Below are 12,749 nucleotides of genomic sequence, written 5' to 3' on the forward strand. Positions count from 1 at the left end.
GGGAAAAAGGTAAGATCGCTTTTTACCGAGATGGAAGAGTGGTGATATTGGAGCCACGCTCCACATGACAGTGTGAGACCTATGCGACCACACTCAAAGTTGCTACTTGGAATTGTAATGGATCTATGCGTCTAGATGTGGGTGCTTTTGAGGAAAGTTTTAGTGGAAGAGATATCATCTTCTACTCTGAGACACATCAGGCCCATGGGCAGTCTATGCCTCACATTAGTGGATACAGATGGGAGACCGCATGTAGACAGGAGACACGATCAGAGCACAGAGGGCGAGGCTCAGGTGGAGTGGTAGTGTTATTCAGGGAGGAGTTGCAGCCATTGATACATATAGCTCGCAGGGAAGATCAAGCTAGGTATATGTGGGTGAGATTGAGAGCAGAGACAGGCAGATATCTTCACATTGCTATTTGCTACTTTTCCCCGAGTATGTCAGTGTATGCACTATCCAGAGGACAATCCCCCTTTTCTATTTTGGATGATGACATTTGGGAGTTCTCTAGAGATGGTGACATCATCATTCTAGGGGATTTCAATGCTAGGACTGCCCATCATCAGACAGTTTTTTATGATACTTCAAAGGAGATGCTGAGAGAGTTGGATGTTGCAGTGACGGGCTTATCCGGACTACCACAGGATGGGGAGCATACTGAGTATGGACGACACTTGATAGACATGGTGACTGCACATGGATTGGTCATCTTGAATAGCCTACAAAGATTTCCCGATGCGGGGGGTTTTACATGCTTTCCACACAGACATGGAGCTAGCACAGTGGATTATCTCATGGCACAACCGAGTCTCATCCCTAGTATCCAGGACCTCACGATTGGACCCAGACCTGTTCATGTGGCAATGGACCATGTTCTTTTGTCGTTGACCATCTCTTTCGAGTTTAGCGTAGCACACAGGCCACAGGCAACAACGCTACACCTTCACGCAGGAGACCGGACTCTGTATACATCGATGGGATCTACAGACGCTTGTGTACAGAAGAGCCACGGCGACCTTTGGAGGAGCTTACTATTATACTAACACAGACGTTACATGATGCAACAGCTGAGGCATACCCACACACACAACCTGAGCAGAGACGCCGTTCTGGGAGCATGCCCCAGAACAACTTTATGATGAGGAATGCCGCAAGACCAGAGCTAGACTTCAGAGGGAGGTGCTTTTGGGGGCCATCACTCACAGACAGTCACAGATTGACTTCCGACGCCTAGTGCGGCGGAAGAAAAGGGCATTTGTGGCTCGCCTAGAGCAGGATCTATACCAGCTATTCTTGAGTCAAGACTCACGTGAGGCATGGCGGCTCTTTCATGAGCACTCCCCCCCCCCCCCCCCCCCCCCCCCCCCCCCCCCCCCCCCCCCCCCCCCCCCGCCATTACCTCTACAGAGGCCTAGGGCCAGTACGTATCATCTCTCTACACAGTTCTTGGACAACAACCCCTTCCCGAACCCCCCCCCCCCCCCCGATCCATGCCCCCACACATGTGCTTTTTTCGCCGCTAAGATGGTGAGGAAGGCCATTGACAGGATGGTGAGGAAGGCCATTGACAGGATGAGGACTGGGAGAGCATCAGCCACTTCATTCATGCCAAAGATCTACTAGCAGAGCTCCTAGCAGTTATGTTTAACGTGCCATGTGTGAGGGCTTGCCTGATACTTGGCGCCTATCTACTATTGTACCTATCTTCAAGTCAGGAGACCCTATGGAGCCTGGGAAGTATCGCATTATCATGATCGGACACACGTTGGCACAATTGTACGCATCCATTCTTGAGCAGCAGATGAGTAGATGGGCAAAGAGGGAGGGGATACGCACAGCTGGGTAGGCACGATTCAGGAGAGGTTTTTCTACTCTTGACCATATCTTGACGCTCAGAGCCGTCATTGAGGAGGGCAGATCACATGGGAGACACATCTATTGCAGCTTTGTGGACTTCCGCAAAGCATTTGACACAGTACCCAGAGCTAGATTGATGCGCAGATTACAGGAGATGGGGGTACCCACAGAGCTCATTTGGGGGGTCATGGCACTATACAGGTCAGTAGTGGGGCATGTACGCACCTTAGAGGGCCTATCTACAGCGGTTCATTCCACTATTGGGGAGAAGCAGGGTTGCCCACTCTCTCCTACTCTGTTTGGTATGTATGTGGATGAGGTTTCTGACTACATTGAGAGAGATGGTGATAGAGGTGCACAACTGGCAGGAACATGGATTCCACTATTGTTATATGCTGATGATACTGTGTTGATCTCCGACTCTCCGAACCGGATGCAACGTCACTTGGATGCTTTGCATAGGTTTGCCCATGAAAGTGGTTTGTCTGTCAACCTTGGTAAAACCAAGGTCATGGGTTACAGGGGACGGGGAGGACGGGCCCTAGGGCCGGGGGACGCCCGAAACTGGGTCAGGGACAGCCGGGGACGGAAGGAAGTCTGTCCGATCGACGGGGTCGTAGGCAGCCGACGGACCGGGGACGACCGGGAACGGTCGGGAATGGCCGGGGACGGGGGACGGCCGGGAACGGAAAAAATTAGGCGGCTTACATTTTTTGAATTTTGAAAAAACTGATCGTTGAAAACGGTCAGTTGCAGCCAGCGACCATATTTTTGGGGGAGGGGGGGGGGGGGGGGGGGGGGGGGGGGGGGGTTGGCCCTTGGGAGGCTATAAAAGCCCCCTTGGGCCTCCTCTTCCCTCAAGCTCTCCTCTCTACTCGGAGTCTACGTCGCTCTACGACTCTACGCCGTACGGTCTACCTTCTAGAGGCTTCTAAGCCTTCTACACTCTACACCTACTCTTGAGTCTCCACTCTCTCCCTCTTCTACCCTCTCAACTTTGAAGCTCTCCTCTACTCTCTCTCCACACAAGCTCTCCTCTAACTTCTAAGCTATTAGCTCCTCTAACTCCTCTAACTTCTAAGCTCTACTCTCTCTCCACCATCATGTCATCTCAAGCCAACTCCACTTCTCAAGCCGACTCTTCTCGAAGGAGGCCCCTTGTGCAAACATGGTCGTGGTGGGATGAAGTCGACTCTAGCACGCGTGGCAAAGGTGGCGGTGCAAGACCATGAACATGCAAGCTATGCCCGTACAAGAGAATGGGTGGTGCAAACAAAGTGCGAGCCCATCTTCTTCATGAATCTGGTCACAAGGTGAAGTTTTTTCCTCGAGTAACTCCCGAGAAGAGGTTGGATCTTCTTGAGAAGCTCACGGTGCATGAGGTCGCGGAAGCGGCCAAGAGGGGCCGTTTTGTTGCCGTTGATCCCTCCGCCGCAACAACACCGCGAGAGCAAAGGGAAGCCAACCTTGACAACAGCTCTCAAGCGTTCAAGACAAATGCATCTACACCGTCCTCTTCCGTTGTGCATCGCCAAAGCACCCTCAACGAAAATTGGAATCCTAAATTGAAGGAAGAGGTGGATAGGTCGATTGCCCGATTCTTCTTCCACGACCACATTGCCTTCCATGCTTCGCGGTGAGTTTCCCTTGGCATATACACATTGCAATCTCCCATTTTGTATTCATTATGGGGTCTCGACTTTCGACTCTCCATACTAACACAACATGCTCTATTTTGTGTGGATAGGTCTCCATACTTTCGAACCATGGTTACGAAAATAGGGGAATATGGCTCCTCTTATGTGCCACCTTCATCGGAGAGGCTTCGTACCACACTCCTTGACAAAGAGAAGCTTGCCGTGGAGCAAGCGGCCCAAGCAACAAAGGATTTGTGGGAGACCAATGGCGTCTCTCTCCTTGTAGATGGATGTAGCGACACCCGCAAGCGGTCCATCCACAGAGTGGTGGCCTACTCTCGGGGGGAGATGTACTTTGTGGAGTCACATGATGCATCCGATAGTGGCAAGGCCGCGGAGATGCTTGCTGCGGAGTGGACAAGCACCATAGAGATCACCGGCCCGGAGAATGTCCTTTGTATGGTTGCAGATGGAGAGGCGTCAAATAGGGCAACCGGGGCTATCATTGAGGGCATGTATCCCAGCATCCATGTCACATTTTGCATGGCGCATTGCCTCAATAACCTCCTCAAGGACATAGGGAACTTGTCATGGATTTCACCCACCATTGGTGACGCCTCTCGAATTGTCTCCTTTGTGCTCAACCATCAAAAAGTGCGCCATGAACTCTCAAAGAGGAGCCACTTGTCCTTGCTCAAATATTCAGAGACAAGATTTGCATTCAATTGGCTTATGCTAAGCCGCTTGTCTACATGTGGCGGAGCCTTAAGGGGCCTCTTTCTCAGTGATGAGTTCCAGGCCATGTCGGAGTCTACATCAGCAACAGGATTGAAATGCCGAGAATGGGCCAACGAAGCCGCTTGGTAGGGGAGGTGAAGACTCTTGACACCATGGTCAAGCCTATTCTACACCTACTTCAAGTTGTGGATGGCTTGCAGCCATGCATTGGCAAAGTCTACGAAGCCATGGATCGGATGACAGAGGCACTTGAGAAGCTTGTGCCTGACCCTGTTCACTATGCGGAGATTCATGGCTTGTGTGAGTCGAGGTCGAATGGATACTACTCTCCACTTCATGCCGCAGCTTATGTGCTTGACCTTGAGTTTCAGGGAAGGTGTCAAGAGACCGACAAGGAGGTGAGCAAAGGATGGCGGCTTACATTGGAGCGCCTTGAGCCTAGCAGTGACACTAGGCCCAAGATTAGAGAAGAGCTACTCAACTACAGGCAAAAGAAGGGCTCCTATGGATGTGTAGATGCACAGGTTGATCGCAACAAGATTGGCTCGGTTTTGTGGTGGGAGGACTATGGAGGAAATGGCCCACATTTGTAGTGCTTGGCTGTTCGTGTCCTTAGCCAAGCATGTACCACTAGTTGCTTGGAGCAACTATGAGTGTGTAAAGCCACATTGCCTCGAAAAGAGGAATCGCCTTGGGGTCGAGAGGACCAATGATTTGGTGTTTGTGAGCGCTAACTTGCGCATGCTTGCCAAGAGCGTCACACACAAGGCAGATCCCTTCGTTGAGTGGGAGATGGCACAAGAGAATCCATCTATGGCCGATACACTTTTGGAGGAGCTAGAGGAGGACTTCGAGCCTCAATGCGAGCCTCCCGAGGCCTCATACGTCGCTAACGACCTCGACTACGACGACGATATGGAGATTCACCAAGCGAGCACTTCTTGAGTTTGATGATCATTGATCACTCTCGAGTCTAGACTCTTGAGTCTACGTCGTACAACTCTACCTACTACATAGGCCTTTGTACTTTTTGTTTATCCTTGAGGCTTGTCCTAAGTCCTTTAGGCTTTTTGACTCTTGAGCCCTTATGGCATGCACTTTTCATTTTGTATCCATCGATGTTTTATTAGCACATTTCCGCCTATATGACTCGTGTTCTTTGGTCTATTTAGTGTAAATTTGTGGTCAAAGTGATGCTCTATGTGTGTGGCATGTATGTAGGTCAAAAAATGCCAAAAAAACTCTCTTTTTTTTGTCGTTCCGATCCCCGTCCCCGTTTCCTGACTTTTGCCATCCCGTCCCCGTCCCCAACCCCGACCTGCCGTCCCATGTAACTATGTATTTAATACCACCCGACAGTGGATCAGGAGGTCAGCGTCCGCATTCACATACGGCCAGGAGATAGTGGAGTATATAGATGCTTACACCTACCTTGGAGCGGTTTTTAGTGGACCAGCATCTTCATTGAGAAGAGCAACAGAGACTAGATTGACCAGAGTCCACCCATGCAACATTGGGTAGATTGGAGAGGATGTGTCCACATGTTCAGTTTCAGGAGCCTCGGACGAAGCTCTGGCTCTTTGACACCCTGGTGGCTTCTGCCTTGCTCTATGGAGCTGAGATTTGGGGACCTTCATTGGACCATCATGGGAGGACAGGTCGCACTGATGGATGGGGGGCCATGGAGAAGCCACTAGTCTTTATGATCTCACGGCTCAATAGAGCCAAGGCCTCAGTATCACGTGCCATTATCCGAGTAAAGCTAGCTGCCCCCCCACTAGTGGTTGAGACGCTCACCAGATCACACTCCTTCATACACCGCATGTGGGAACTTCCCAAAAACAGATATGCCCGCCTTGCACTTGAGTCCTCTCCACAGTTAGCCATGCAAGGAGATACAGCATGCTAGTATGGGGAGATGACATCATGGTTTCAGGCGCATGGGTTCAACATAGACAGACTGCCCCCCTTCCAATACTCACTGGATGCACCCTCTCTAACTCTCACACAGTCCGAGATCACCAGGCTCATCCGCCAGGACCTGACTCGGCTAGACACAAGGAGGACATGAATACAGCCAGCACAGGAGCTGGGCACGAAGATGGCTTTCTACAGAGAGCATCTTCTCCAACTTACGGAGGACGGTTTTGTGACGAGACCCAGATACATGGACACCCACTTGTCTCATGGGATACGATGTGCTATTGGCCAGATACGCACATCTTCACACCAGCTGCGGATTGAGACTGGGAGGATCGAGACTGGGAGATACAGCAAAGTACCAGCAGACGCCATGACATGCCTCCTCTGTGACCTGGAGCCTGAGACAGAGTTGCACTACACATGCCACTGCCCCGTCTACTACGAGATGCGCGGCCGCTCCCACTGCTTGTTCAAAGAGGGCTTCGGACCACTCTCCAGGGTCATGCAATACGAGGATCAGAGATGCTTGGGTCTGTTTTTGCTCGAGTTGCGCAGACACAGAGAGAGCCTGATGAGGGGAGAGGCCAGCCAGTCTCAGAGACGGATCACGGACTTCTTAAGAGCAGACACTGGACACCCGGAGGAGCTATTACCACAGGAGAGCTCACCGCCTCACACCACAGGCACACTGATCGACCGAGCGACCGAGCTAGGGAGATCCAGACGCCCACGACTGCGGAGGACTCATAGGTCATTCTGGCCTTCTGAAGACGTTAATATAACATTTCATTTCATTTCTCTCTCTCTCCCTCCTCGCAGAGGTGCACACTCATCTGCAATAAGCTCTAGGGTTATTGCCCTCTACATTTTCTCCCTTGCCATGCAGGGATTGTCTCTTGCAATCAGGGACTGGCTTTGAATAAATAACAAGTGGCTATCGCCACGTGGCAAGGCAAGTGTGAGAGAGAGCGTGAGAGCAGCTTTGAGAGAGTTTTCCATCGCAACAGAAGTGCAGCGAATGTAGAGCTTCCAACAGCTACGCATGAACCCTGCTCGATTGCTCGCCTGCTCTGGGTGGGCTGGGTTCGCCCGGGGGGGGGGGGGATTTTTCTCATGCCACGTGGACAGGCCACTTGTTATTTATCCTCAGCCGTCAGGGACTGGTAGTAGAGGAGGGAGATATACCCGGAGAGAGCTGCCACTTTGACACTATAACCTTTGATGCCCAGGAGAGGCCCAACTTGACACTACAGACTTAGGATCATATTATTGGAATCGACTTTTGCCACCAGATAAAATTGGAGAAATATGCAACTGCCTCCCTTATGGTCTATCCCGCAAAACAAACAGTGATGCCTCCCTATTAAACATATAGTGCAGCTCAGCCACAAAACCAAAACCTCCACCCTTATTCACAATTCCCTGCAAAGCTCTGAGTGGTCATGGGAAACGTTGAACAGTCAATTTTGAATCACTTAGCCTTTTTTAAAGTTTACGTAAGTGCACCGATTTTACAACATTGGTGCCCAATGTTCAAGCATTAGGTCGCTGCAGAGTCATGCTATTAGCTTCATTAGCATACCTCTGACAAGGATGCACAAAGAGTGTTCATCAATCATGCACAGGCATATAAGTGTCTGCAGAGCGGTTTTGTTATGTGACTGAACCTGGCCCACTAGAACTAAAGGTTGTTTCTCTTGTAAAGCAACCAGCGGAATCTGTTTCAGGAAACAATACCTTGTGTCTAACTATGAAGTGCACCTGAAAGAGCTTCTGCTCATTTTGAACCATAATTTGATAAGCCAATGTTCTGGACCAAGGACTCAGCTGACCTACTTTGACCTTTAAAAGTATCTAGCAGTACAGGGCATCTGAGCACAGCACAAAATCATATCATAAGGATAAATGGATCGAACCTTACTATTCCAGATCCAATGGTAAAAACAAATGGCTCTGGAGCACCAGTATTATCCTTGTGGTCATATGTGGAGTCAAATCGCCAACCTTGTTTTGCTGCAAGCCTAGCATAATAATGTATAGCCACCTGAAATATGCAAAAACGTTTCTAACCTAACATGATCTCAAGATTCACCATCCTTTTACACAGCTAAAGGTTAAAAAGTGCAGAAAGTATGCTTACCAGATAGCCCTCGATGACTGGAAACATTAAAATATGGTTCATACTCCAAAGGCTAAAGAGAATATGCCAAATGATACTCTTTATTACGTGCATCAAGCATTCTGAAGTTCACACCAAACAAGGATGTCATTTCAAAGTCGTTCAATGCATGGTGCTCCCAGTGTTAATGATAAATGTGTTGAAAAGATAGTTCCAATATCCCTCCCTCAAACCAATCTGATGCACAGCCATCAAGCATCAATTAGAAAAGACCACCTCAGCCCACTCTTCCTGCTGGCATTGGTATCTCATTGAGCCTCCTTAAAGTTGTGGTGTCCCCTGGGCCCTCTAGGCTCTCACCTACATGCAATCCCCCTTTCCTTCTCCTGTTCCCCACCCCTTTATATGAGATGTAAAGATACAAAGCATCACTGTTGCCAGTGCAGGAAAAATTGCAATTGGCAAGGAACCCACAAAGATTGAAATATGACAGTTTATACTTAGATGAATCCAGGATAAGCCCAGATTCACCTTTAAGGAAAGTGCAAGGTATGGAATCACGGTAATCTCCCATAGGGTAATCTAGACCCTCATGCATAATATCCATATTCGCCCACCTGAAACGGAAACGGTGGAAACGAAAATACAAAAGCCGGTGTTTGGAGTTGCACACTGGAACGGTCAAGAAATGGTGGTGTTGTAGGATTAAAAATCCAAGATAATGAACAAACAATTTGACCTCATGACTCGTGAGCAGCACATGATTCACACACACAGCCACACAAAAAACCAAATACCCACACACATACCTTTAGAGCCACAAGAAGTTAACACAAAGCAGAGAGAACAGACACACAGAGAGAAAGCATAGAGACACATATTTGAAAAAATCAGGCCAGTGAAATGAAACTTGTTATGATATCAAAAGTGGGGCACATTTTTTTGCCTAGTAGTTTCGGCTGTCCCAAGACGGGGTTAAGAAACAGCCTTCTGTTTTGACAGGCCCAAAACGGCGTATCGTGTGACTACAATGGTGTTAAGTAAATACTATAACAGCCCAACTAGCATTGTCAATGCCCAATACTGTGTATAGAACTAGGCCCCAATATATGCTCTCTCTCTCTCTCTCTCTCTCTCTCTCTCTCTCTCTCTCTCTCTCTCTCTCTCTCTCTCTCTCTCTCTCTCTCTCTCTCTCTCACACACACACACACACACACGACGTGACACGAAGTTTAGCAGACCTAGTTTCAGTCATAGCTTTATGAAACGGGGTCAAGAAATAGCATTCTGTTTTGGCGGGCCCGCAAGGCGTTTGGCGTGACTACATAAAATTTTATATATACCTAGATGAATCCAGGATATACCCAGATTCACCCTTGAAGGAAAGTGCAAGGTATAGACTCATGGTAGTCACCCACGAGACAATATAACCATCATCTCCATCATGCATAGTATTGACTAAATACCAGGACATCCCCACTAACGTCGTCAGTGCCCAATAGTGGGTGTAGAACTAGGTACAAACATATGCTCCCAAACACAACACACACCACACGCACACACACATGAGCATACATCAACACAAAGTTCAGCGTGCTGAGTTTCTGTCATGACTCCGGAGATCAAGGGCAGACTTAGCCATAATGAAGCCTAGAACTAAGAGAAGCGTTAAAATTAACTAAATAGCACTACATAAAATTAACTAAATAGTACGACATCCCCACTAACGTTGTCGGTGCCCAATAGTAGGGGTAGAACTAGGTCTCAAAAACACGTGCGCGCACGCGCACACTTTATAAGTGTCAAAGTCGACGATGTGGAAGCGTAGAGACAAAGGGGAGAGAGAGAGAGAGAGAGAGATGAAATGATATATTAACGTCTTCAAAAGGCCAAAATGACCTATGAGATCAAGCTGTTACAACATAGTGAATTTGATACCATGTCCGGAATCAAAAAAGAACTGAAACAAAAATACAACTACTACAAACCGGGGCCGTATGGTTGTGCCAGCTAATACAAAAGGTGCCAAGTACACTCTGTAGTGTAGTACAATGAGAGAAGGGGAGGGGGGGGGGGGGGGGGGGGGGGGGGGGGGGATCCATCCTCATCCGCACTCTGGACATCGAGAAAGTATGGCTCGAATGCTCTGCTGTAATCTCCGTTGATATTGTGTAGCTCCTCTCGTCAATCGCGGTCGTCTGGATCTCCCTAGCTCCAATGCTCGGTCTATGAGAATGCCAGTAGTGGTAGTATGAGTTCGGGCAGAGCTCTCCAATGGTGGCTGCTCCTCTAGGTGTCCAATATCTAGCGTAAAGAAATCTGTAATCTGTCTCTGGAATTGTCTCTCTCCAACTCTTCTCAATAAAGTGTCTCTATGCCTGTGTAACTCAAGTAGATACAGTCCAAGACATCTCTGATCCTCATAACTCATGACCCTAAATAGAGGCCCAAAACCCTCTCTAAATAGACAATGGAAACAGCCTCGTATCTCATAGTACATTGTGCAATGGCATATGTAATGTAACTCTGTCTCTGGCTCTCCTGCTATCTGCTGGTATCCCTCAGAATCTGCCAGTCTCAATCTCAAGCTGATTTGAGGATGTGCGTATCTGACCAATGGCACAACGCAAACCATGAGAAAGATGTGTGTCCATATAGCTAGGTCGAATCACAAACCCATCCCATGTGAGGTGGAGAAGATGCTCTCCATAGAAAGCCATCTTCGTGCCCAACTCCTGTACCGGCTCTATCCATGTCCTCCTCATGTCGAGCTGGGTCAAATTCTGACGAATGAGTCTAGTAATCTCCACCCGTGTCAGAGACATCAACGGTGCCTGTAGAGAGTACAAGAAAAGGAGGCAGCCTGTGCATGATGAAGCCATGTGTCTGAAACCATGATGTCATTTGTGCATACCAGCATGATGTATTCCCTTGTAGAGCTAACTGTTTGGAGGACTCTAGGGCCAACTTGGCATATCTATCTCTGGTAGTATCCCATAGGCTATGTATAAAGGAGACTAATCTGGTAAGCGCCTCAATCTCCATAGGGGGGGGCAGCTAACTCCGCTCGAATGATATCATGCGGTACGGAGGAGGCCTTGGCTCTAATCAGTCGAGAGACAATAGATACCAAGGGCCTCTCCATACGTCTCCAGCCTTCCTGGCCTACAGAAGGTCCCCAAACCTGCACCCCATATAGCATAGTAGAGGCAACCAAAGTATCAAAGAGCCATAACTTTGTCCTAGGTTCCTGGAACTGAACCTACGAACACATCCTCTCCAATCCTCCCAAAGCCGCATAAGCTCTAGTCAATCTAGTCTCTGCTGCTCTTCTCAAAGAAAATCTCGGCCCAATAAAGACTACCCCTGGGTAAGTGTATGCATCTGTATACTCCACAATCTCCTGACCATACGTGAAAGTAGGTGTTGATCTCCTGATCCACTGTGGTGTGGTGTTAAACACCATAACCTTGGTTTTAACAAGGTTTACACACAATCTACTGTCCTCTACCAAACTGTGTAGTGCCTCCAAGTGTCGTTGCATACCCTCTGGTGAGTCAGATATCAATGCAATATCATCAGCATATAACAACAATGAGATCCATGTCCTTGCCAGCTGGGCACCTCTGTCACCCTCTCTGTCAATGTAATCAGACACCTCATCAACATACATACCAAATAGAGTAGGAGACAATGGGCAGCCCTGTTTCCACCCAATAGTAGTGAACTAAATCAGATACCCCTTTCGGAGTGCGTATATGTCCCATCACTGATCTATTCGAAGCCATATTCCCCCAAATCAACTCTATGGGCACCCCCATCTCCTACAGTCTGTGCATCAATCGAGCTATCGGTACCATGTCAAATGCTGTGCGGAAATCCATAAAGCTACAATAAATCCGCCTCCCACGTGACCTGCCCTCCTCAATGATGGCTCTGAGTGTGAGAATATGATCAAGAGTGGAGAAACCCCTCCTGAAACCGGCTTGACCCTTTGCTCGTACACCCTCACCCTCTACCCAATCCATAAAGCTACAATAAATCCGCCTCCCACGTGACCTGCCCTCCTCAATGATGGCTCTGAGTGTCAGAATATGATCAAGAGTGGAGAAACCCCTCCTGAAACCGGCTTGACCCTTTGCTCGTACACCCTCACCCTCTACCCAATCACTCAAGTGTTGCTCAAGAATGGATGCATACAACTGTGCCAATGTGTGTCCAGCCAGAATAGTGCGGCAGGCTCTGTAGGATCACCTGCCTTGAAGATAGGCACAATAGTAGACAACCTCCAAGTCTCACGTAACCCCTCACACATGGCACGATTGAACAAAACTACAAGAACCTCCATCAACATATCCCTAGCATGTATAAAGTGCTCCGCTACTAGACCGTCATGATCATATGCCCTGCCGGTCCTCATCCTGTCAATGGCCCTCTGTACCATCCGAGTGGTAAAGAAGGTGCTCGTAGTT

The 12,749-nt window shown here is 48.7% G+C and overlaps 1 protein-coding gene across 3 annotated transcripts in view; it reads right to left on the bottom strand.

Moving 5' to 3' along the window:
• LOC147436370 (FKBP-like peptidyl-prolyl cis-trans isomerase family protein) overlaps positions 1-12,749 on the bottom strand; it is a 66,800-nt gene that overhangs the window by 25,011 nt on the left and 29,040 nt on the right. For 2 of the 3 annotated variants that reach the window (XM_086489287.1, XM_086489286.1), the window contains one exon: positions 8,080-8,202. The exons of the other annotated variant lie outside the window; for it this stretch is intronic. In XM_086489287.1, the coding sequence (XP_086345413.1) occupies positions 8,080-8,202 (123 nt within the window). The remainder of the gene's footprint in view (positions 1-8,079; positions 8,203-12,749) is intronic. 3 annotated transcript variants of the gene reach the window in all.

This window comes from Adiantum capillus-veneris, chromosome 18 (assembly GCF_014529385.1).
Source record: "Adiantum capillus-veneris isolate H3 chromosome 18, ASM1452938v2, whole genome shotgun sequence".
NCBI classification, from domain to species: domain Eukaryota; kingdom Viridiplantae; phylum Streptophyta; class Polypodiopsida; order Polypodiales; family Pteridaceae; genus Adiantum; species Adiantum capillus-veneris.